Here is a 24,133-nt window from a genome sequence, read left to right as displayed (position 1 = left end):
GTCAAAATGAACTCCAAGAATTGGAAAAAAGAAGTTCTTTTTATGTCCTCTGTGCTTTATTTCCATTTGTGTTTTTTTTCCCCAGTACTCTGTATCCTTTTACTTGTATGTTAGTGTATCTGATCTGTGGAAGGAAAAGGGAATCACAGAAACACCAAGACAAAGGATGAACTAATGCAACAATAGTTCTCGCTAGAGAAATGACCTTTACAGTCTGGCGGTAAGGCATGGGGAGTGGCAAGCGGAAGAAAATAGAGGAGTAGGTCTTTAAAAGGAAATGTACTCATTACCTTACTTATGTGACTTCAACCCCCCCTACACACACCCAATTCATCACCTTTGCAACAAGGTTTTAATGATATAGATATGGAAAGTTCTGCTTCTCTTTGATTCTTTCATTTTCATCTTTTTTATGCATGTGCATTGATCTTGGGCTTCCTTGATATGATCTTTGAGAAAGTTAAGTTTTTTCCCAGTCCTGAGGACTGAATTTAGGACCTGAGCACTATCCTTGGGCTTTCCTCAAGACTAGTGCTCTACCACTTGAGCCACAGCACCACTTCCAGGTTTTCTATATATGTGGTACTGAGGAATTGAACACAGGTCTTTGTGCATGCTAGGTAAGCACTCTACCACTAGGTCAAATTCCAGGAAAGAAGTTAAGGTTTTGTTAATTATAAATTGAACAGACTGAATACTTTGTTACAAAAGCACAGAGTGGATCAAGTCGTGAAGTCTTTGAGTTTTGAGTCAATGCAGAGGGTCATATAATATATAACTTGGTCCTATAATATATAAACTTATATTCATTCTATCTTAGTGGACCTTGTAGAATAACTTGAGGCAGAATCTGCATGTTAGCTAAAAATCTAAATGTGAATCCTGCGTTTTTGAAGACATGTCCAGTTTCCTTTCACCAATATAAAATACTCTTTTATTTTGTGTTTCATAGCCATTTCCACTTAAAATCTGCTTTGTACAGTACTGATGTTTTACTCTGCTGTGTTCATGCTAGTTTTGATCTTCTTCTTCCAAGTTCACAGTGATATGTTGGCATAAATTAACTGTGTGAAGCTTTTTTGATATTTAAAAATATGCACAGAATGTTCTCTGATTAAATTCATTGTCCCTTTTAGTCTTTTTTATTTTTGTGGGTCATGGGACTTGAATTTGGCCTGGGTGCTGTGCCTGAGCTCTTCAGCTCAAGGCTACTCTCCTACCATGAGCCAAGCCCCACTCTCTGTTTTCTAGGAGTTAATTGGAGATAAGAGTCTCAGGTCCTTTTGTGCCCAGGCTGGCTTTGAGCCTTGATCCTCAGATCTCAGCCTCTTGAGTAGCTAGGAGTACAGGCATGTGCCATCAGACCCAGCCCTTTTAGTCTTCCTTGATCCTCAACCCTCCTCAATCTCTTCTGATATCAAATCCAGACAAAGCCAGTTCAAAAAATGAAACTGCGGATTGATATACCTGATGAACCGAGACATAAAAGTCCTCAACAAATTATTAAATACAGAATTGAACAGTGCATATTTTTAAAAGGAGCAGATGCATAACTAGTGAAAAAATTTTGTCTGTGAATTAGATTAGGATTTAACTTATGCAAATTAAACTAGGAGATACCGAATGCGTAATAAAAGGTATAAAATCATCCTGGTAGGCTAAAATATATTTGATGCAAGTTATTATACATTTACAATATTATTCTCATTCAATATGATGTGGAAGAAATTAATACAATAGGGGTTAATATGAAAAATTCCTAACTAAAAACTGATTCAATAGTACAAAACAAAATTTTCCCTGGAAAAGAAGGACAGAAGCAAGGTTGTCCACCTGTCGCTTGTATTCAAAATAATCCTGGAAGTCTTTTCCTCAGTAATTAGGCAAAAGGAGAGAAATAAACAATATCCAAATAGAAAGAGAAGCAAAATTATAGTGGTCTATCTATGGCAAGATCTCGTAAGTATAAAACTTATAAGGATTTGTCTAAAAATACAGTCAGCACTAATTTATGAATTCGGCAGAATTGCAGGTTACAGAACAAAGAAACAAAAATCGACGTGGATATTACTGCTCTTCATGATCTCTCCACAAAGAACATTAAGAAAAGAATTCCTGTTCCAAAAGAAAGCCTTTACACTGACACCTGAAAAACAAGGATAAGTAAATGGAAGGACATCTAGGGGCCCAGAGCGTAGCCTAGTAGTAGAGTACTAATCCCATGCACAAAGCTCTGGGGTTCAATTCCTGGGTACCACATACATAGAAAAAGCTGGAAGTGGAGCTGTGGCACACAAGTGTCAGAGGGCTATCCTTGAACAAAAACGGGTCCAAGGACAGTGCCTGGGCCCTGAATTCAAGCCTGACCAAAAAAAAAAAAAAGACACCTTGTGTTCATGGTTTAAAAAATTTAATAGTTAGAATGTTCACACTAACCAAAGTGATTTCTAGAATCTTGTCAAACCCTCAGTTATTGTAAATAAAAAGGAAAAACCGATACTGATACTGAAATGTATATTAAGTACATGGTAATCCATTGCTATGGAACTGGTAAAAAGATAGACGTAGAAACCAAGTGAATGGGTGTTGAGCTGAGGGCCTAGTGCGTGTTAGACAAGCACTCCTCTATCGGAGCGATATCCCAGACCTTAGTTTACTACTTTGCAAGTAGTGCCCAGCCTATTGATCTACTCATTAAATTACAACTGTCTATTAAGAAACAAATAAAATATAACTACTCTGTGTCATTTAGTTTGAAACAACCCACTCCTTCCACCACCTCTTGCACCCCTAAACCATGAACTCTGGCTCATTGTCTTGCTGAGGCTATAGTTATAATTCTGTAGGACAACCACCCACACACATTCTACTGTCATTTCTCAGTTGACACTATAGCCAAGCAATCAACAGGCTGGATTAACCTGGTTCCAGATGACTGGTTTGACCTATGGGGAATGGATTCATGTTGGGTCTAATCAAAACACTCCGTTCACAGTTTGGTGAGGGGGAAGTCTTAAGAAGAATTAACCTAGAGATTCACTTGGAAAATATCACATCCAGCAGTCCTACAGAAATCTTGTACTAGGCTACTTCAGCCAATTTTCTTGAGAAGATCATTCCTCATCACCTGCCTCCATAGCCTTAGTTTTTTTTAACTTTTCTACCTCCTTGTTATATTATGTCTTACCTTTGAACAGCGGGTCACAGACAATCATTTCTCTAACTTCTATTTCCTGATACGATTGTGCATGCTTGGTTCATGTATATTGGAGCATGGGTAAGTACATGGATGCACAAAGGAACAATGAACGTTTATTCTCCATCTCAGCATTCATCTGCCTCTCAGAAATCAAAGGGGACTAAGGTTCAGTAGAATATCATACAGGTATTGAATAGAGCACATACTTACAACAAATTTAATCTGGGGCAGAATCCAGAGCTTAGTGACCACACCTCAAAAGTAATTATTTTTCACACACAGAAATCTATTCATCCCACTATCTCATTACCATTCTCTCTTTTTTTCATATTTTTATTGTAATTAATAGAAGAGTTACATTATATTCATCAGATAGAAGGTGCATTACTTCGCATACATTGATACCCTTTCTCATGTCTTGGTCTCCATTTCCCTCCCCCTACCACTCCCCTCAACTTGATTTCTCCCCTTCCCTATTCGATTACAAATAACCAAATATGCATATACACAATATATCAGATAACCAGGTGAAATGCTGTAACAATATGAGAAACCAAGGGACAGCAAAAGAGATGAGAGATAACATAGTACATTAAGGACAACAATCGCTCATTATAATTACCATTCTCTTTCTATTTTTACATTCCAGTGTGTAAGACTAAATTTCATACTCTATCACATATACTTCCAAACATTTTACTCCTTTATTTTATCTTATTGCCTGGTAGTATACTTTCTTTTTTCTTTTTCCTTTTTCTTGTGCTCAGGGCCAGTGAACTTTTTTCCTTGGGTTTTTCGCTGAAGACTGATGCTCCACAACTTGATTGACAAGTTCTTAATTTTTTTAATTTATTATTTTTTATTTTAATGTATAGAGGGGTTACAGTTACATTTGCCAGATAGGTGCACTATTTCTCACACATTGATACCCCTTCTTATGTTTTTGTCACCAGACAAGTTCTTGGTTTATTTTGTGGTTAATTGTAGATAAGAATTTCATGGAAATTCTTTCCCCAGACTGGCCTCCAATCCTACCCTTCTGACATGAGGCCCTTGAGTATCTTTTTTTTTTACAGGCCTGAGCCACTGGCACCCAGAACTTAACAGAATCTTAATCCCAGTTAAATCCAACTGTTTGCCTGCTCTATAAATGTCGAAGCAGGACAATATTCATAGAGAAGATAACAAAAATGAATGTGCTTACCCAAATGTAGTATCCTGAGCAATAAAGGAAGAATTAGTGCTGTTTGGGAATACAAACCAAAATAGTTCACAGAAGACCCATGGTGAAAAACTCAAGTCGACATTGCACATGACTCACATACTTAATACATTCAGTTTACATCAAAGTCAGGCATTTCAGAAATACCAGTGAGTTCTAGCCAATAACTTCTTCATGGCATCTTTAACCTCCTTGTTCCTGAGGCTGTAGATGAGGGGATTCAACATGGGAATCACCACTGCATAGATCACAGATATGATCTTGTTCTGGTCAGTGGAGTAGCTGGACTTGGGCAGCACATAGATGAATGTAATGGTCCCGAAATACAGAGTGACAATGGTGAGGTGGGAGGTGCAGGTGGAGAAGGCCTTGTGGCGGCCCTCGGTGGAACGCATCTTCAGGATGGACAGGAGGATGTAGACATAAGACAGAGCAATGATGAACACAGTGACTGTGACAATGAAGCCTGAAATAACAGCTGGAATGATTTCAGAGGCAAAATCATGAGCACAAGAAAGCTTCAAAAGAGGGGAATAATCACAGAAAAAGTGATTGACTTTATTTGGTCCACAGAAGGTCAGACTTAAAAAACAGCCACTAAATATCCAACCATTCATACTTCCCCCCAGAAAGGAAGCCCCCACTAGGAGACAGCAGACTGTGGAAGACATGAGGCTGGAGTAAAGCAGGGGTGAGCAGATGGCCACGTAGCGATCATAAGCCATGGAGGCCAGCAAGAATGACTCAGTTGTGCCAAATGTCACCATTGAGCCAAGCTGGACTACACAGCCAGCCACAGGAATGGAAGTCCCTTGGCTAAGGAAGCCCATGAGCATAACCGGGGTGACTGAGGAAGAGTACCCGATATCTACAAAGGCCAGGTGACAGAGGAACAGGTACATTGGGGTGTGAAGCTGGGGGCTGCTTCTGATTAACATGATTATGCTGATGTTGCCCAGTAAGGTGACAGCATAAACTCCCAAAAACACAATGAATAGAACAGCACCAGCTGTAGAATCCTCTGTCAACCCCAAAAGAATGAATGCTGTCACAGACGTGTAGTTTTCAGTCCCCATCTCTAAGGAAGGAAAAGAACTGTTAGAATATAATGACATACCATTACTTGCATATTTATTTTCCCAAATGAATATAATATTAGTTACAGAACTGTAGATACTCCTTTAGAAATTTGTGAGCAATTTTTATATAGTACCTCATGTAATGTCATATTTATTGATACATGTTATATCAATGTTTATTGATACATAGCCCCAAATAGAGAGAAAGAAAATCTCTTTGTTTAATAAGCTTAACAGACTTATTCACCATGTTGTTGGTTTGTCTTTCATGAAGAATCAAGAGTAACCAAGACAAAATAACAACTATATTTCTATAAATAAATTCAGTGTAAAGCAGACTGTACTTGTTAATCACATTCACCATTGTACACAGAAAGAGACACACATATACACACCCAGCACACAATCACTGAGGTATTGCCTCATCCAGACATATTGTTAGACTTAATTATTCAAAGGTTAAGTGCTGTAAATTAACTGAGAAATAGCAAGCCATTATTAAGAGCACTTAATATTTCTGTGTCTGAACTATAATGTTTCACACTCCTTCCCTTTTTAAAGAATGGAAATATTAACTTTATCAATACGAAAATTTGAACGAAAATAACCCTTGAAAAGAACTTAAATGCATACAACACAAACCCCCATGCTTCCCTACCACAGGAGTGTCCTTATGGTAGACAAGAAACATGTTGAACACAAATGCTATGAGCCTGTAGCCAGAGAGGCCGGTGGTCAGTTTCCAGGGTCTCACTGCAATCTATGGAATCTTCCCCAATTTATGTGATCTCTTCAATAGCCATCCTGTTTTGTTACACAAAGAAGTCACAAGATGCTTGTGCTGAACAACTGATGAAGGTAATAATATCACAACTAGTCACAGCTGGATTGGAGATAAATGATTAATACCTTAAAATAACCAAACCCTAATGTCTATTAAAATGAAAAATTGAGCCCTTATATGAAAGAAAAGAAAAACTATCACCTGTACTTGTGTGTATATATAAAGATAAGAATATATGAGGAGTTGTAGAGGCAAAGCAAGGCTGTTTTTATGAGAATAGACTCTTCAGAGATATAGCCTCCTGAGGGCATTGCATATTGGTGAAAATTGCACTGAAAATCCATGAGGAGTGTGCATATTACAGATGCCTATGTCACAGAAATGTGTTTGTCTCACAACATCTATGAATTAACTATTTTGTGAATTGAATCTTTATAGGAAAAAATCTTTACATGGTTTGCTAATACCATTCTATTCAAACTCATAAAAGTAAACCAAAGTACAGTGTGATAAACCATTTTAATTCAAAATAAGAATCCCTCTTAAGAAAAATCGTGGGGTACTTATTGTTTTTAATATATTTCTAGAGAAGCATCTTTTTCTTTAATTAAACTCTTTACTTTTGAAGCAGGTGTAGATCCCATGCAGTTGAAACAATAGCAATATAGATATTCTCCATGGTGTTTATCTAATTCCCCCTAATAGTGACATTTTGCCAGTCTTGTTACATCAGAACCTATATGTTAATGCAGTACAGTGATATGGTCAAGATCCAGAATGCTAGCTTCACAGGGATGGCTCTTGTGACCTATCTATAACCATTAATAAAAAGAAAGCATAGAAACTTCCCTCTCTCCTGCCAATTCTCTCTTTACCTATAGAGACAACATTGAGTATGTTCTCTTTTTCACTAGTTTCATCATCTCAAGAACTGGATCACTGGCAATTGCTTATTCCTAGCTACTCAGGAGGCTGAAATCTGAGAATTGAGCTTCAAAGCCAACAAAGTCTGTTTTCTCCAATTACCACCCAAAAGGTACAAGTAGAGCCATGGCTCAATTGGTACAGTTAAGGTTCAGTGCCAAGGTCTCAAGTTTCAGCACACACATAAAAATAATTCTTGATTATTGTATGGCATCCTTCCATATATCTTCTAATTTTCTCTGAAGTGTATACTATGAAAGGATATTAATATAGAAACTTCTGCTTTTCTTGGATTCTTCTGTTTTTGTCTTCATGTTAGTGCCTTGATTTGGGACTTCTCTGTCAGGAACTGTAAGAAAGTAGGTTTCTATTCATTATACATTACTTAGATGAAACATTTTGTTACAAAACACAGAGTGGATAATTCATGGAGTCTTTGGTTTTTGATTCAATGTAGAGGTTCATATAATATATAATCTGGTCATATAATATTTAAACTTGTGTTCATTCTACCTTTAGTGCACTTTGTCAAACATCATGAGGCTAAATTTGCTTGCTAGCTGAAAATCTATATCAGAATCCTGCATTTTGAAGACATTCCTAATGTATTAGTCAAGTATACCTTTCATCAATATAAAATAGTCTTTTATTTTGTTCCTACAATTTTTTCCCTTAAAATCTGCTTTTTACTGTATTGATTTATTATGACATCTTTCCTGCTGTTTTTGATCTTCCTTTTCCAAGTTTAAGCTCATAATTTTATTGGTATAAATTAACTGTGTAAGAGATTTATTGTGATATTTGAATATGAGCAGAGGATATTCTCTGATTGAATTAATGCCAGCTTATTAGTCTTTCTTAATCCTCCAAAAATACTGTTAAAACTAATAAATGAACTCAGCCAAATAGCAGGAAGCACCAGGTAAGAAATACATTCAGCACTTATTTTGCATCTATGCCAATATGACCAATGCAAAACGTATTTCAGGTTTCTCTGAGACTATTTACTATAAAACTAGGACAGTTCAAGGTGTTCAGAGAGGCTTCAATGACAAATTATATTTAAGCCCAAGAAAAAAATCTTGTTAGAAGTTAGTCCTCCATGAAAAGGCTCATGGTCAGGAATCTAATGAAAGAAAATGGAGTGTTGTGGGAGTTTATCTAATCATTTAACCATTTAACTCTAGCACAGTGATCTTTTTTTTTTGCCAGTCTTGGGCTTGAGCTCAGGGTCCGAGCCCTGTCCTTGGACTTTCTCAAGGCTAGAGCTCTACCATTTGAGCCTCAGCACCACTTCTGGCTTTTTTCTATGTATGTGATACCGAGGAATCAACCCGGGCCTTCATGCATGTGAGGTAAGCACTTTACCGCTAGTCCAAACTTCTGGTCCCCCAAAATTTCTCTTCTGTTTTCTTTGCTTTTTTGGGGGGGGGCAGACATAGGGACTGAACTCAGGGCCTGAGCACTGTCCTTGGACTTTCTCAAGGCTAGAACTCTCCCACTTAACCACAGCACCATTTCCAGCTTTTTTTCTATATATGTGATACTGAGGAATTGAACCTGGTCTTCATTCAGGCTGGGCAAGCACTTTTACCACTAGACCAAATTCCCGGCCCCCAGTGATCATTTTTTAAAACCATTTAAAATGGTTTACCCTCAGCTTAGAAAACACCTACTTAATGCCTTCTATATACCTAACATTAGGGCATTAAATACGGATACAAAAGGCCATAGTCAATGACCCTGCACACCAGAGAAAGAAAAACAGCTTCAGCTATAATGAATAATAATGAAGGGGTATGCCATATCAGAAAGTGTCATATTCTTGTTGTATAAAATGGTTTAGTGTCAAGTTAAAAATGCTATTGCTTAATTTTTCTTATTTCAACATTTTAAAGAACTGGCCTTATATATTTCCTTAAGATTAAAATTACAGTATCTTAGTTATAAAAAATAATAATCCAGAAGTATGAAGACAATGGTAGAGAAAACACAGTGATGAAAGGATTTAATTTTTGTAGGTGTCATCTGGGATGCTTTTATGAAGTCAACATTCACCTTTTTTTCTTCTTTCTTGTTGGTTGTGGGGCTTGAACTCTGGGCCTGGGCGCTGTCCCTGAGGTCTTCAGCTCAAGGCTACCACCCTACCTCTTGAGCCACAACCCCACTTCTTGTTTTCTAATGGTTAATTGGAGATGAGTCTCATGGTCTTTTGTGCCTTGTTCTTCATATCTCAGCCTACTGAGTGGCTAGGATTATAGGCATAAGCCACCAAGCTAGGCACAGCAGTCACCTCTTTAAACCACTCAGGTACATTAGCTCTCTCCCAGCCCAATTGATGGAACCTGCCAGCCTGTTCATTTCTGGATTTGTCAGAAGAGGTGTTTGGACTGCTAAGTCTTCCTAATGTAAATTGTCTTTGTTCCGGGGGGGGGGGGATGTGTGATAGTTTCAATCTCAGGATAAAAGGAACTTGACACTTTCCTCTGAGGGAATGGCCTATAATCAGGTCAAGGACATTATAAAGTCAATGTGGTTATAACTACTTGCCAGGTGATGTAGCAGTTTGAATGGCTGGATCATAACTTACATTTTTTATGAGAAAATATACAAGTTAGTGACTAGATAAGGAAGTGGGGAATAATGTATGTGCAACAAATACAGTGTATATTTCATGCATCTTAGACCAAATCTATAAGGCATAGAAAATGTATGTTTTTAAAGTTATTGAAAATAATGTTAGGCTAGGAATGAGACTTAGTGGTAGATTGCGTGCCTAGCATAAATAAGGCCCTGAGTGAAATTCCTCAGTACCATATAAATAAAATGAAATGTTAGATTAGAAAAGAAAATATGTCAATTATACTGGATTCATATTTATAAAGCAAATTTTTCCAGTTGACTTAAATTATTTCTAAACATATGTGACATGAAAACCTGAGTGACTACATTTGACTTTATTTTAGAAGTGCCCAAAGCTGCTGTAGCCATATTACACACACCAAAATTGAACTTACATCATAGCAAAATGTTGTTATTTCCTTTACCAAACCACTTAATTGAAAACAAATTAAACCTCTGGGTATCCAGGAAATATTTCACACATACACTTTACATAATTATGTGCCCATTTTTATGTCCCAATAGATGAGTCAATGCAGGTTCTCTATCCCACTGGGTCATCAGTGTAATTTTTGAAAAACAAGTGAAATCATTAACCTCCAATTGAAATTGGAGTGATGTAAGGAATTTGGGACCCATATCCCAGATGACTGAAGACACACTTAAATGTGGCTCCTCTGCACAGTAACAATTCCTTGGAGCTTAACCTCAAGGTTGCCGTGGATGAAGTTCAAACTTATACTTTTAATTTTTAAGGATCCAGAAATACTTAATTCTTCTATCTGTTCCAAAAGTAGCAAATTAATTATTTGGAGGAAAGTGTTAGGGGCAGACAGCTTACTTTTCATTTCTGTACCTTGTAATCATTCTTGCTGTTTTTGTTTTAATCTACAGCGTATAAGTTGATACAAGAATCCTATGAGGTACGTGTCATACATTTATCACAGGTAAGGAATGCTCCTCTTGTAATTTTCCTTGGTTATATACACTGAGAGGCAGAGCTGGAAGCTGATGCTGGGTCAGCACGGCTCCACTCTGTCCTGTTACTGCTGAGCAGACTGTTTTCCATGCTAACAACCATATCCAACTTTGAAAACTTTTAAGTCTTTCATATATTTGTTCTCCTTAAATAATCAAAATTTAAGGAAATCATACCTGGATTGGTATTTATCTAGATACAATAAATAGACTGAGAATTCTGACTTGTAACCTTAGTACTAGCCATACCATGGTATACTACTGTCATATTCACATATAGCTCTGGCTAAAGATAATTTGAGAGGATGTGTGGATGAAAGCATGGTTATTTATTTATGTATATTCTTAGTCTTCAAATAGAGGTCTGGAAGGAAACAAATCAGCCTAAAAGTATAAGCATGGAGAGGGATAAGTATATTAACACTCTCCCTATCTTTGATCATATGCTGTATTTTAAACAAAAGGACCATGATTCTAAAATGCTAGTTGATCTTGCTTTCAATAGTTTCCTAGCTGCCTGACCTCCTTGATCCTTTTGCCATGTGTCAAATACTCTGGCTTCTTATTTACCTGTCACTGGTTGTTTGACTGGAACTGGTAGAGCCCAGTCTTACCTAATACAAGTTTCCACAGGTTTCAATTCACTTACCTAATACTAGCCCATAGTGCTAGTTTCCTCTTGTAGTTACACACGAGCCACATTCTCTAGGATACAAATACAGATAGCATCAGCCTCTCGGTATAAACTGGTATAATCAAACATGTGAATTCTTTATCCCAAGAAATGAGCAAGTGAGATGTTCAAATCAGCTGTCCTTATCAACTAATAAAGTATATGCATGAAGGTAGCATAGGAGCAGGTTTGGAGTGAGAAACACAAAGTTTCAAAAGGTGCCTTTCCTATTGTTATTTTAGTTACTTGATTATATTCTAAATAACTTAGAGTTACATGTTATATGGTCGTGATGGATGTTGATGTAAACCTTCATTTATGATCTCACGTGCAAAATCGTTTGACTTGCTCAGGGGTGTTTAATAGGAATACTAAGGTCATTTAGTCTGTTTTTAATATCTCATGAAATTGGAGAAGAAAGTGTACCTGCGCAAAGGGTTTGTTTTATAACCTAGGCAAATATTACCATATTTAACATTGCAATGGCAAAACTATGCTTAGGCATTTACAGTAATCGTGGGGTCATTTCCATCAACTTCCATTCCTCTCCTTCTGGTTTCACTAGGCACCATTAAATGAATCAATGGAGACTGAAAATGATACATCAGTGACAGAATTCATTATTTTGGGATTGACAGATAACCCTACCCTGTGTGCCATCTTCTTTGTCATTTTCCTAGCCGTTTATGTAGTGACTGTGGTGGGAAATATCAGTATAATATTCTTAATCCGAAGCAGCCCACAGCTTCACACGCCCATGTACTTGTTCCTCAGCCAGCTGGCTTTTGTGGACATCGGGTATTCCACCTCCGTCACGCCAGTCATGCTCATCAGTTTCTTAAGAGAAAAAACAACTATCCCTTCCACTGGCTGCGTAGCCCAGCTTGCCTCGGACGTGGCTTTTGGGACTTCAGAGTGCTTCCTGCTGGCCACCATGGCCTATGACCGCTACGTGGCCATCTGCTCACCCCTGCTCTACTCCACCCAGATGTCCCCCACCGTCTGCTTCCTCCTCTTGGGGGCTTCCTACCTGGGGGGATGTCTGAACGCATCCTCCTTCACGGGCTGTTTTGTGAACCTGTCCTTCTGTGGGCCAAATAAAATCAACCACTTTTTCTGTGACCTCTTCCCACTCCTGAAGCTCTCTTGTGGCCATGCGTATATTGCGGAGATCTCTCCTTCCATCTCCTCTGCTTCTGTCCTTGTGAGCACCCTGTTCACTATCATGGTGTCTTACGTCTACATCCTGCACTCCATCCTGAAGATGCGCTCTTCCGAGGGAAGGAGCAAGGCCTTCTCCACCTGCACCTCCCACCTCACCGCCGTCACCTTGTTCTACGGAACTGTCCTGTTTGTCTATGTGATGCCTAAGTCGAGCTATTCAGAGGATCAGGTCAAGGTGGCCTCTGTGATCTATACCGTGGTGATCCCCATGTTAAACCCTCTCATCTACAGTCTGAGGAACAAGGAGGTGAAAGAGGCCATGAGGAAATTAATGGCAAAAACTCATTGTTTCCCCTGAATTTATCTCCATCATCCGGAATGAAATCTACTCGGTTGGGGTGGGGGGAGGAAGGACTTTTGTTTGATACTGTCTTGATATGTATTGTCAACTTGAGCATGTACACAAATGAAGAGTGCCTATAAATATAAAGAGAAAGCCAAATCTTCTTCCATTTTTTTAAGTTAAATGTCTCATTTAACTTAACGTCCATGTCATACATGGATGGCTGCTGGATCTAAATAAAGTGTGGATAATTCAAGGTAAGAATACTTCAGAACATAGCTTCTAACTTCAAATATTCCATAGTTACAGAGTAAATATGGGGTCTCATTTTCAAAGGGATATATTTCTGAGACAACATTTCTTTAAATTGCACCATCAAAGATCACATTTGGGAAAGTCATTTCCAATAGATGCTAATAAACATTGAGGCTGACCAACCAAGCACTTCAATTCCCTTCTTTAAAGAAACTGCCCCCATTTAGGTCAGCGAATATTTAAACATTTGGTAGCTGTGATGGTAATATCTCAAAAATATTCCCGTGCATTTTCCTTTTATTTAAGTCAGAGTCAAACCATGGCTCATATACTTGGTAGCTATGAGATGCAACCCAGGTAACACAGAAGAGACTGAATAAATGTCAGATGAGAATGGTTGGTAGCTGAAATCTTCACAGAGAGGAATCAGAACCAGGCACCAGTGGTTCATGCCTGTAATCTTAGCTACTCCGAGGCTGAGGTCTGAGGATGGCAGTTCAAAGCCAGCTCAGGCAGAAAAGTCCTTGATATGCTGATCCTCAATTAAGCACCAAAAAGCCAGAACTAGAGCTGTAGCTCAGGTGATAGAGCACTATCCTTGAGTAAAGAAAACAAAACCAAAAAAAAAAACCCTCAGGGATAGTTCCCCTTGAGTTCAAGCCTCAGGACTGGCATACACACACGCACAATTAGAGTGGAATTTTGGAAGCAGACTTTATTTGAGGTAGGAGAGTGAGACAATGAGATGGTCATTGAGTAATTAGCTTACAGATGGGAAATGACAGTTCAATCAAGGAGGGATTGCTGCACACTCTTGTACTCTGTCAAGGTGTTTTCAGTTCATGATCTGTCTTGCATAAAAACATCCTCTAGATTGTTTCCCTGCTTCCTGTGCTTTTTCTACAATGATTTCTGATTAACACTTTAACTTAGGTTATCTGTGATTACTAGCATAGCAAATAGTGCTGGGAAAATCTTGAGATCATGTGGAGGAGAGTTCTCTGCTGGCCAAATTAAGGGAATGGACTCTATTGCTGCTAGAACCCACATTAAAATGTCTCTAAGCTGGTTCTTCATTTAGATCTCTTCAGTAATTCTGGGCCTGAAGTTAGAGCTACAGCCCATTGACAAAGGATTTGTGGGAAAGAGCCATTTCCCATCATGATGGGAAGCTGCACTCTGCTAGTTGAGGTTTTTCATTGGCTGTTTCTGGCAGTTTTCTTCATCTTGCCCTTTGCAGGTGGCTCTTTCTTTTCTCTTTTAGTAAATGGCATTTGTTGTGAGGTCTGGTTCTTCAACAAACTTGGGATGGATGTCACTCTCTGCTCATCTACATAATCACCTTCATGCTTCTCTCAAACGGGAGATAGGTCTCATGTCGATCTTAACTTTATCAAAATCCTTTTAATTTAGAAGCTCAAGTGTGCCCCCCATGGGTTGTAATAATGTCATACAGAAATTTGTTCTGCACCTTTCACGTGCAAAAAGTGAAGAGGTTATGTCTGATATGGTTGTACCTTTTTATTTTAAGTGAAGATGTAGATTTATGTTCATTTTCCTCTCCCAAATTCTTAATCAACTAAATGGTGACCAATAATGAAAGGACATGGGAGTCTAAAATATCAGGAATGTTCAGAGCTGATACTAAAGAATGTGGTTTATATTTATATTGTCTATATGGAAGTTTGTGTGTGATTCCAGGGACGAAATCCAAAAAGCACACATTGCTCTTGCCAGGCAAGTACTTTACCACTGTGTTAAACCCATAGTCCTATTTTCATGGTCTAAATCCTAGAATTTGATACTCTTACTTCCTCTGTCACTGGGTAAACCTTCAGTTCTGTCCAGTCCAGCAATGACTCTACCTATCCACTCACAGTATAGCCAAAAGTGTCAAGAGCACTGATGAAAGGCTTGCTCCAAAGAGAAAAGAGGAGGAAGAAGGGGTGGAAAAACCTCCCATGCTCCTGGATTGCAAGGATTAACATTGTGAAAATGGAAATCCTGCCAACGTTATCTACAAATTCAATGCAATATCCATCAATATCTCAATGTCATTCTTTAATGAACTAGAGAAAGCAATCCAAAAATTCATATGGCCCAGAAACACAGCAAATCAAAGAAAGCATTAAACAGGTCTGTATCTTTACCTTGTCCATAAGAGTGGCCATTCAACAAAACAGTTTATGAATACAATGAATCTTGATCACTGTCACCTCTTTCATCATTCTCCTAACTTCCCTCATTTTTCTTAATTTTGTAGGATATGCATTGAATTTTATGACTGCATTCTGTCCCTGCTTCCTCTCTTCATCGGCCTCTCTCCTTCCCTCCCTTTGATCCCACTCTAGGTTTCAAGTACCAGTATCCTGATGTTTATTTTGTTGGACTGTGAGTTAGCCTTTGAGTTCCCTCCTGAATCTACCATAATTTGGTTAATACACTTAGGTACATTTAGATACCATGCCAAAATGTTTACTTCTTTATATAATTGGTCATCATTCTTTTGTGGCATTTAACAGTTTACAGTGCTCTACTATTAGAATTAGGCAAAAGGTATCTCCTTTGAACAACTACTTAAAGATAATTTTACAAAAGGAAAAAGAAATAGTGGATAAAAAAGTACTAGGATTCAAACATTGTATGTGTGGGGGGAAGAGAACTAGGGATCTATTTCTCTTGAATCATACATCAGGGAAGTAACATAACCAGATAAAATTCATTTAAGTAAGACTCCAATTCTCAGTTATTTTCATTAAGGCATTAACTCAAAGGTATGTGTTTAAAGAAAAATTTCAATTTGTCTCACAATAATGAAAAATGATAAAAGCAAATTGCTTCCCACTTGTCATTGATTTGTTTAGTGCTTACCAGTACTTTTTTTAAAATTGAAATTTAGTACTCCATGTTTTCCTGTTGGTATTAAAGCAGATTTAATAAGGCGTGATTTCTTCAAGATGTCTTAGTTCTTTAAAAGTATTTAATTTTCTTCATTTAGGATTGATATATAACGATTTGGTTTCTCTGATGGGAGGACAAAGGTCTTTGATCATTTGTACTGAATTTGAAGGGTACAGAATCAATAATTGAGACCCTACTACTTAGTAAAGTATGTTTCATTTTTTCTTCATGTATTTTATTGTTATTGTTAAGGTAACGCACAGAGGGGTTGCAGTTATATGAGTCAGATAAAGAGTACATTTATTTTTGGACGTCACCCATTCCCTGTTCTCTCCCAGTTTTTCCATCCCATCACCTCACACAAGGTGTTTATTTTCAACATAGTGAGCACCACTGTTGTATTTATTCATTCTTTGTCCCTCCATTTCTGTGCTCTCCCTTACCCTCTCCAGGACAGGTAAAAGGACAAAAAGACAAAAGGTGAAGAGAAGTACAAAAGCAACTAAGAATTGACATTGTGCCTAATCCAGGTTAAGCAGCAATTAAAAATGCCAGTTTTTCAGAACTCTAGACCTTCCATGAATAATGGGAGAGGAAAGAATCAGTTTGTGTTTTATACCTATGAATGGCAGAGGGCAGAGTGAAGAAGGTGTCTTTGGATTTGTAGGGTGACTTTACTGGCCCACTGAAAGAAAAACTGAACTTTTCATGAGGAAAGATAAATCACTAAACTCACCCTTATTTTTTTTTAAGGTTATTCTCTTAGTTCTGTCTAGCTAACTACAGATTAGTAATCAATATCTTTTCTCCCCATACCGTCTTAGCTCCAACAACACACATTCTATTTGTACCTTCAATGAAATAAACTTTATTATATTCCACATATGAAACTGCTGTCAGGAAAGTTAGAGCACTCTTATGTGTTATTTGTGCCTTTTTCTATCTGCTTTGTCTTCAAGGTTTGAAACTTGCCTATGTCTAACAGTAGAGTTGGTTGCATCTGACTGGTGACGTTTGGACAATTTCTATTTTTACATGTGTATCCTTCTCCAGATTAGGAAACATTTCTGCTATTATTTCTTTGAATTCCTTTCTCTTCATTACCTTTTCATACTGCATAGACACTATAACATATGGCACAGAACAATTTTTGAGAACACATGAAAATGGAGTTAAAAACATGTTCACAAAATGAGTGATTGTTGTCCTTAATGTACTATGTTATCTCTCCTCTCTTTTGCTGTCCCTTGGTTAGCTTATATTGTTACAGTATTTCTCCTGGTTATCTGATATATTGTATATATGTGTATTTGGTTATTTGATGTCAGATAGGGAAGGGAGGAAAACAAGATGAGGGGCAGGGGTGGGAGAGGGAAATAGGGACCAAGACATGAGAAAGGGTATCAATGTAATGCACCTTCTATCTGGTGAATATAATGTAATCCTTCTATTAACTATAATAAAAATACATAAAAAACATGTTCACAATATTTTATTAATGTCAACCAATTTTTGCTCTTAACTACAAATTTAATATAGTTTTATTTAACATAACTAGAAGCCTCAAATATAAATGCATCCTAAAAATTGAATTCATGTACTAACTGAAAATTTCCATACTAATTGTATATCATTTATTATTATTATTATTATTTCTATGGGATATCATTATTATATCATTTTACAAAGTAACAAACACTACTGAGAAAATATTTTCCTGGAAAACTCTCTCTTCAGTGCCCCCTTAATCTCATTATTCCTGATACTGTAGATGAGGGGGTTCAACATAGGAATCACCACTACATAGAACACAGATATCACCTTGTTCTGGTCAGTGGAGTAGCTGGACTTCGGCAACATATAAATAAACATAACTGTGCCATAGAAGAGAGCAACTGCTGTGAGGTGGGAGGTGCAGGTGGAGAAGGCCTTGTGGCGGCCCTCGGTGGAACGCATCTTCAGGATGGTGATGAGGATGTAGATGTAGGACACGGCTATCACAATCACTGTGAACATAAGGATGGAGCCAGCCGTAAATGAGGGAACCACGGCAGGGACACTGACATCAGAACAGGAGAGCTCCACTAAAGGAGCAAAATCACAGAAAAAGTGATTGACTCCATTTGGCCCACAGAAGAGTAAAGAAAAGAAGGAAAAGGTAAAAGAGGAAGAATTCAGAAATCCCCCTAGGTATGTTACCACAAGTAACTGCACACAGACTCTTGTGGACATTTTGGTTGAATACAGCAGTGGATCACAGATGGCCACAAAGCGATCATAGGCCATGGAAGCCAGAAGAAAACATTCTACTGTCCCAAAGAAAATAACCGTACCCAGCTGGATGGCACATCCAAGATAGGAGATTGTATTTCTTTCCACCACAAAGTTGACCAGCATGTTGGGTGTGACAGAAGATGAAATGACCATGTCAGCAAAAGCTAAATGGCTGAGGAAAAAGTACATGGGGTGGTGGAGCTGAGTGGAGACTCTGATGAGCAGGATTGTGCAGAGATTTCCAGATATGGTCACCAGGTAGATGCAGAGGATGATGATGAAGAGGAAGACTCGAAGGACTGGATCATGTGTTAAGCCCAATAACATGAACTCAGTCACTGTGGTGTGATTCTCATGCATCAGGGACTCCATGAGACAATATTGATGTTGTCAAAACAAACCTCTGGTAAAGGGAATTTATACTTGTTTTATTATATAGGAAATGCCAATTCAAAAATTTCCAAATACATCATATTTCAAATGACATGTTTAACAAATGAGTGTTCAAGGAAGGAATCTCTATATACAATCACTGGCACTTAGTTTTTAGAACATAATTAAAATTAGGCTAAGGGTCAAATACAAGTACATATTAAAACCAATTGGTTTTAGGCAATTCTAAAATGTGGGGGGTGAGGGGGAGAGTAATGGGGACCAAGACATGTGAAAGGGTATCAATGTATGTGAATTAATGCACCTTCTATCTGGCAAATATCATGTAACCCTTTTATTAATTAAAATAAAAATATTTTTTAAAATTTTAAAATGTTTCCTCTTGCAAAGAGCTATTTTTCTTTAAAATTTAATAATAAAAATATGACAGGTAAGTAAAACAATGTACTCTGAGTACTGAAAATCAAGAGTATTACAACATTTTGTAAAAATGTTTTTCCAGAATAACTAATATTCATTGCATGCATTTTAAATGATAAGCATATTGCTAAGATTGTTTATAGATGCACACAGATGTATGAAGTTAATTACATTTTCCTTAAAATAATATTAGTCATTCAGGTAATTTAAACTGTAGATAATGCAACTGTTATGTCTTATTTGATGTCTATAGTGCTGCTTAATTGAGAGTGTTCAATGAAAAATTAATCACATAGTCATTAGGATAGCAGGTACATGTATAAATATGAATAAAATATGTTTCATGGTATATATACTTGAAATAGGATTAAATGAAAAAATGTTAGAAGAAAACAATATTAGTGCGATAAGTAATGTATTCACTGCCTGATGAATGCAACTGTAAGCCCTCTCTCTATACATTATCCTGACAATAAAAAGAAAAATAAATTAGTCATCATTTTAATATGTTAATAGAATCAAAGGGATTATGTAACTTTGAGAAGGTGACATAGCAAGTGGTAAAATCATAATAGGAACACTAGAACGTCCACTGATGTATCCCTTGTGTAACTTAATAATGATAATAGTAACTAATGACTAATGTAAAGTCCAATACAACCACCAATGAGTGGACAGTCGGTAGTTTTCTGTGCCCTGAAAGCTAATATGCAAAGCATTCATCCAGGTTGTTCCATTCTTCATCATGTCTATTGGTTAAGTATAACTTTTTAAAGGAGAAAAATTAAAACATTCTTGATAATCTAATGAGAAAGGAATTTCAACTTTTTATTGTAAATGAGGTCACTTACTGTGAAATTACTCAGTATCTTTATATATTTGGAATAGGTATTGCTATATTTATTAATATATATATGCATGCTGGACATGTGGCTCAAAATTAAGAGGGGCCCGGGAGTTTGGCCTAGTGGTTAAAGTGCTTGCCTAGCATGAATGAAGACCCGGGTTCGATTCCTCGGTACCACATATAGAAAAAAAGCCGGAAGTGATGCTGAGGCTCAAGTGGTAGAGCTCTAGCCTTGAGAAAGTCCAAGGACAATGCTCAGGCCCTGAGCTCAAGCCCAGGGCTGGCAAAAAAAAAAATAAGAGAACATCCATTCAAATCAGTCACTTCCTTCTGTAGAATAGGAATTGTGTAACATAAAATAGTTCTATTTTCAACATTATATATGGTTTATGAAGTATAGACTATTCTAAAAGGTACCAGAATGATTCTCCTCTCCAAATTTTTTCAGTATACATACAAGTATTTTTAATATAAGAACCACATTACATTATAATTACTAAGAAACAGAACTTTTGAAATCTACATAATATGGCACTAGGTAATTATGGTGTAATTTAAATGACTGGCATTTCTTAAAGACATGCAGCTGTTCACAACTCCTCACTACCAGAACTAGAAATCTGCAAATTAGATTACACAGCTGGGAAATAATATGGCAAAAATGATCGATTTAAGTAACAATTGCATCCGTAGTTATTTTTATTTAGGCAGTAACTCCAAAGAAGTATATTCTGTTTGCTTTGGTAGCTTTATCCCTCTGACTTAAAGTAAATATTAAACCAAAAATTGCTCCATTTGTTGATTTGTTGATACTTTTTGATTAAACATGTTAATGTTCACAGCACATTTACTATATTGTGAAAAAGGCGAAGTCCCTGTGTTGTGAAGCAGTCCAAAGAAGGCAGAATGAATGAGAAAATATAATTATCATTATTTAGGAAAGAATTAAAAATGATTCAGCAGCCATAATAGATTTTAAAGGAAATGAATAAAAGTGTGTGTATCGATATGAAAGAAATCGAAGACTGCAATGATTTTAAAGCATTCCTGTCAAATAATCTTTTAAAAATATTTGAATTATTATTTAAGTATCTGAAATTTTCACTCATGCACATCTTTGCTTGTCTTTAAGTTCAGCCAATGACAATCACTTTAGGTAAGGTCTACAGACTGGCAAACCCTTGTTTGCACGTGCTTTCTTTTGGTATTTGCATATTAGGTACCCACTAAAGAAAATTCTCTCCTAGGAATCTTTAACTTTAATTATCCTCACGCTAAATGGATCCTCACGATCCATTTTGGTTTATTTTCATTTGAAGGTATAAATGATAGGTTTCTTTTTAATGTTCACTATAGGTTCCATTTGTTTGGGCTGTACTGGTGTTTGAACTCAGGGCTTCACACTTGCTGAGTAGCTGCTCTACCAGGTGAGCCATGCCTTTAGCCCTTTTTGGCTCTGCTCAGTTTTTGAGAGAGGGTCTTGTTTTAACCCCTTCACTGATGTGGACTAGATTTTCCCATACATGTATTCTTCATGGCTGAATCCATATGTGTGCTACAGTACGCTGCTTTTATTGTTGAGATGGGCTGTCGTGGACATTTTTACTTGGGCTCATCTGGAAAGAGCTTCTCAATCTCAGCCTTCTGTGTAGCTAATAGTATAAGCCACCACATCCAGCTATTGCTTGAAATGGGATTTCATGAGCCTTTCCCTAAGCTGTCCTGGAACTGTAGTCCTCTTAATGCCCACCTCCAGAGTAACTAAGCTTAAAGGCACTAGTCACCCATGCCCAGCTGTATATTCCATCATTAATCTACATTTTACTTAGTATTATCAATAAGCTATCTCCTGTGTGCCAGATTAATCTTCATAACTGAAATATTGTGTGAAACATAACCAAATTCATTAGCACGGTACTCATGGGGCTTCATAGTCATTGTCAATGGCTTTTCTAAACATTCTCTCTATGATTTGCCTTATTCGTAATTTTGTACTTACTCAATAGCCATGTTAAAATTACACTCTAATTTTCCACACAAGCCAAGTCGTCAAAATATTCACACACAATTTTCTATTAGCATCTGAGCAAGGAGGGCCAGCACTGAGCAGATTTTGTTCTTTTTCTCTTCTCCCTGAAACAGAGGTTAGTGGGGTGTAACTGTGCTTTCATTGTGATACCATATGGGCATGGGCCAATCTGTGCTGGTGGCAGATTTGTTGAGACTGGAGTTAGCAAGAGAATCCTGGGCCTGAAACTGGGCAGCTATATTAATTTACACATGACAATTGATTGCTTTGACTCTCAGTATTGGCATTTGTAAATCTGCAAGACTTGTCCCTATATAGAAGTTTTATGAATAAATATCAGTAAGATTCCCAGACTTTTAGGTTATATACCAGAGGTTGCTGTAAACTTAAATAAAAATGCATTGGTAGATTACCAGTTACTCATTTTTCATGAGAAATATTATTTTTCCTTTAGCAAGTCAGAAAGTTCTCCCCCCCCCCCAAATCCAAGTAAGTAAATACATGACCTCATGCTTGCTTTTCAACCTGTTCTGTTCTTCCTCTCCATTGGACACTTAAGGCCTAGAATTCTACGCTTTGGCATTTGTGAATGTTAACCTGGGCCAGAGATTCTGACCTGTTAAGTACCTTTTCCTTCAATGCATTTGTCACTTGCCATCTAAGGGCATCAGACTGTGAACCTAATGGACTCTTAAGTATGACAGTTTCTTCTGACTTCCTTTCCACATCCACCCCTTCTCAAACTAGAAGTTCTGGGCTGCCACAACCACCCATCCTTCTTGGGGTCCCTGGGCAGACTGACCTGAGGGTACCAGAATGACCGTTGCACAAATCCTCTCTTGGTGAATGCATAGTTTTTACATGGGATCCATGTAAAAATTGGTGAAAGCACTTCTTTTATTGTCAATATCTTCTTGGACAAATGGAAATTCATCTTAACAAAAACCCACGTTCCTACACTTACCTTTTAGAATTAGAATTTCTGATGCTGAATTCCAAACAGGATTGTAGAAGCTAGATTTTTTCCACTTTTATTTTTATGGGCAGTGAAAACCAAATACTCTGCAATATGAGTGCCTGGACGGATCTACTCCTCCAGAACATTGTTATATTTGAGCCACGAGGAAGAAGATGACTGTGCTTGTGTGTGTCAGGAAAGAGAGAAGTGTTTGACCAGATATGACAAACCTATTAGGACTATTACTTTTTGTCTTTTTGAGGAAAAAGCCTTTGTGGTACAGAAAATGACTTAATGGAGCCAAGTGAGTCATTAAAACGTAGCTGTCCATTCCCACAGGGACATCAACATACAATGTTGACCTTTGGAATTCCTTTCTCTTCTTAAGGACACTGAAGCATTGCTCTTGGTTTCCCAGAAGGAAATCTCACATTTAGAACAAATAACTTGTCTGCTAATTAGACTTAGTATGAGGATGGCAGAAAACTATCCACTTAAAAACACTTTCCGGTTCACCCCAATACCTCGCCTTCCTGTGCATGTCCTAAGGTTAACATTAGGACTCTCATTCCTGCATCTCTTTTGACAAATCCCAATAAGCACTGATTCTCCAAGTTATTTCTTTCTTATACACCTACAGCTTGACTCCACTCAAATCTTTTTATATCTTGCATCATACCTATACCTCATTTTCCTCGTTTGACTGCCTGATTCAACAACCACAAAAAATATGTCCTTCACTAGAAAAATCATCTAAATATTTTTTCCCTTCAAGGCTGATCAACTTACTGAATTGTGGGTCTCAAATTATCCTATTACTCAGCTTCAGTGTCTTTAATTTGCACATGCTCAGCATAAGCTAGCACTACCCAAACTCCTAGAAACATACACAAGTGTAACTCCAAAAAACATGCTGAAGATTTTAGACTCATGTCTTCTGTAGACCCTGAAGCAGTCCTGAGACTCAAGTCCAGCATCTGGCCGATGTCACACATTGCAACAATATTGCATGACTGAGTTGCATGAAGACATTCAATGAAGTCCTCTGGGACACCTAAGAAGCCATAC

General features: G+C 37.5%; 3 protein-coding genes across 3 annotated transcripts; 1 reads left to right on the top strand and 2 right to left on the bottom strand.

Moving 5' to 3' along the window:
- Positions 1–4,558: 4,558 nt before the first annotated feature.
- Positions 4,559–5,497, bottom strand: LOC150053247 (olfactory receptor 5p57-like). Its single transcript, XM_090348998.1, has one exon. The coding sequence runs from the start codon at positions 5,495–5,497 to the stop codon at positions 4,559–4,561; it is 939 nt and encodes a 312-aa protein (XP_090205124.1).
- Positions 5,498–12,064: 6,567 nt separating this feature from the next.
- LOC150053246 (olfactory receptor 5P4) lies at positions 12,065–13,003 on the top strand. Its single transcript, XM_090348997.1, has one exon. It carries the CDS (start codon positions 12,065–12,067, stop codon positions 13,001–13,003), a length of 939 nt encoding a protein of 312 aa, XP_090205123.1.
- A 4,839-nt stretch (positions 13,004–17,842) lies between these two features.
- Positions 17,843–18,790, bottom strand: LOC150053245 (olfactory receptor 5P76-like). Its single transcript, XM_090348995.1, has one exon. It carries the CDS (start codon positions 18,788–18,790, stop codon positions 17,843–17,845), a length of 948 nt encoding a protein of 315 aa, XP_090205121.1.
- Positions 18,791–24,133: the final 5,343 nt, after the last annotated feature.

Source organism: Megascapheus bottae, chromosome 16 (genome assembly GCF_031878675.1).
Source record: "Megascapheus bottae isolate mThoBot1 chromosome 16, mThoBot2.hap1, whole genome shotgun sequence".
NCBI classification, from domain to species: Eukaryota; Metazoa; Chordata; class Mammalia; order Rodentia; family Geomyidae; genus Megascapheus; species Megascapheus bottae.
This window is presented reverse-complemented; position numbering and strand designations above follow the sequence as displayed.

Excerpts from the sequence above, each read along its gene's own strand:
- LOC150053247 (XM_090348998.1), bottom strand. The coding sequence starts at position 5,497 with ATGGGGACTGAAAACTACACGTCTGTGACAGCATTCATTCTTTTGGGG.
- LOC150053246 (XM_090348997.1), top strand. The coding sequence starts at position 12,065 with ATGGAGACTGAAAATGATACATCAGTGACAGAATTCATTATTTTGGGA.
- LOC150053245 (XM_090348995.1), bottom strand. The coding sequence starts at position 18,790 with ATGGAGTCCCTGATGCATGAGAATCACACCACAGTGACTGAGTTCATG.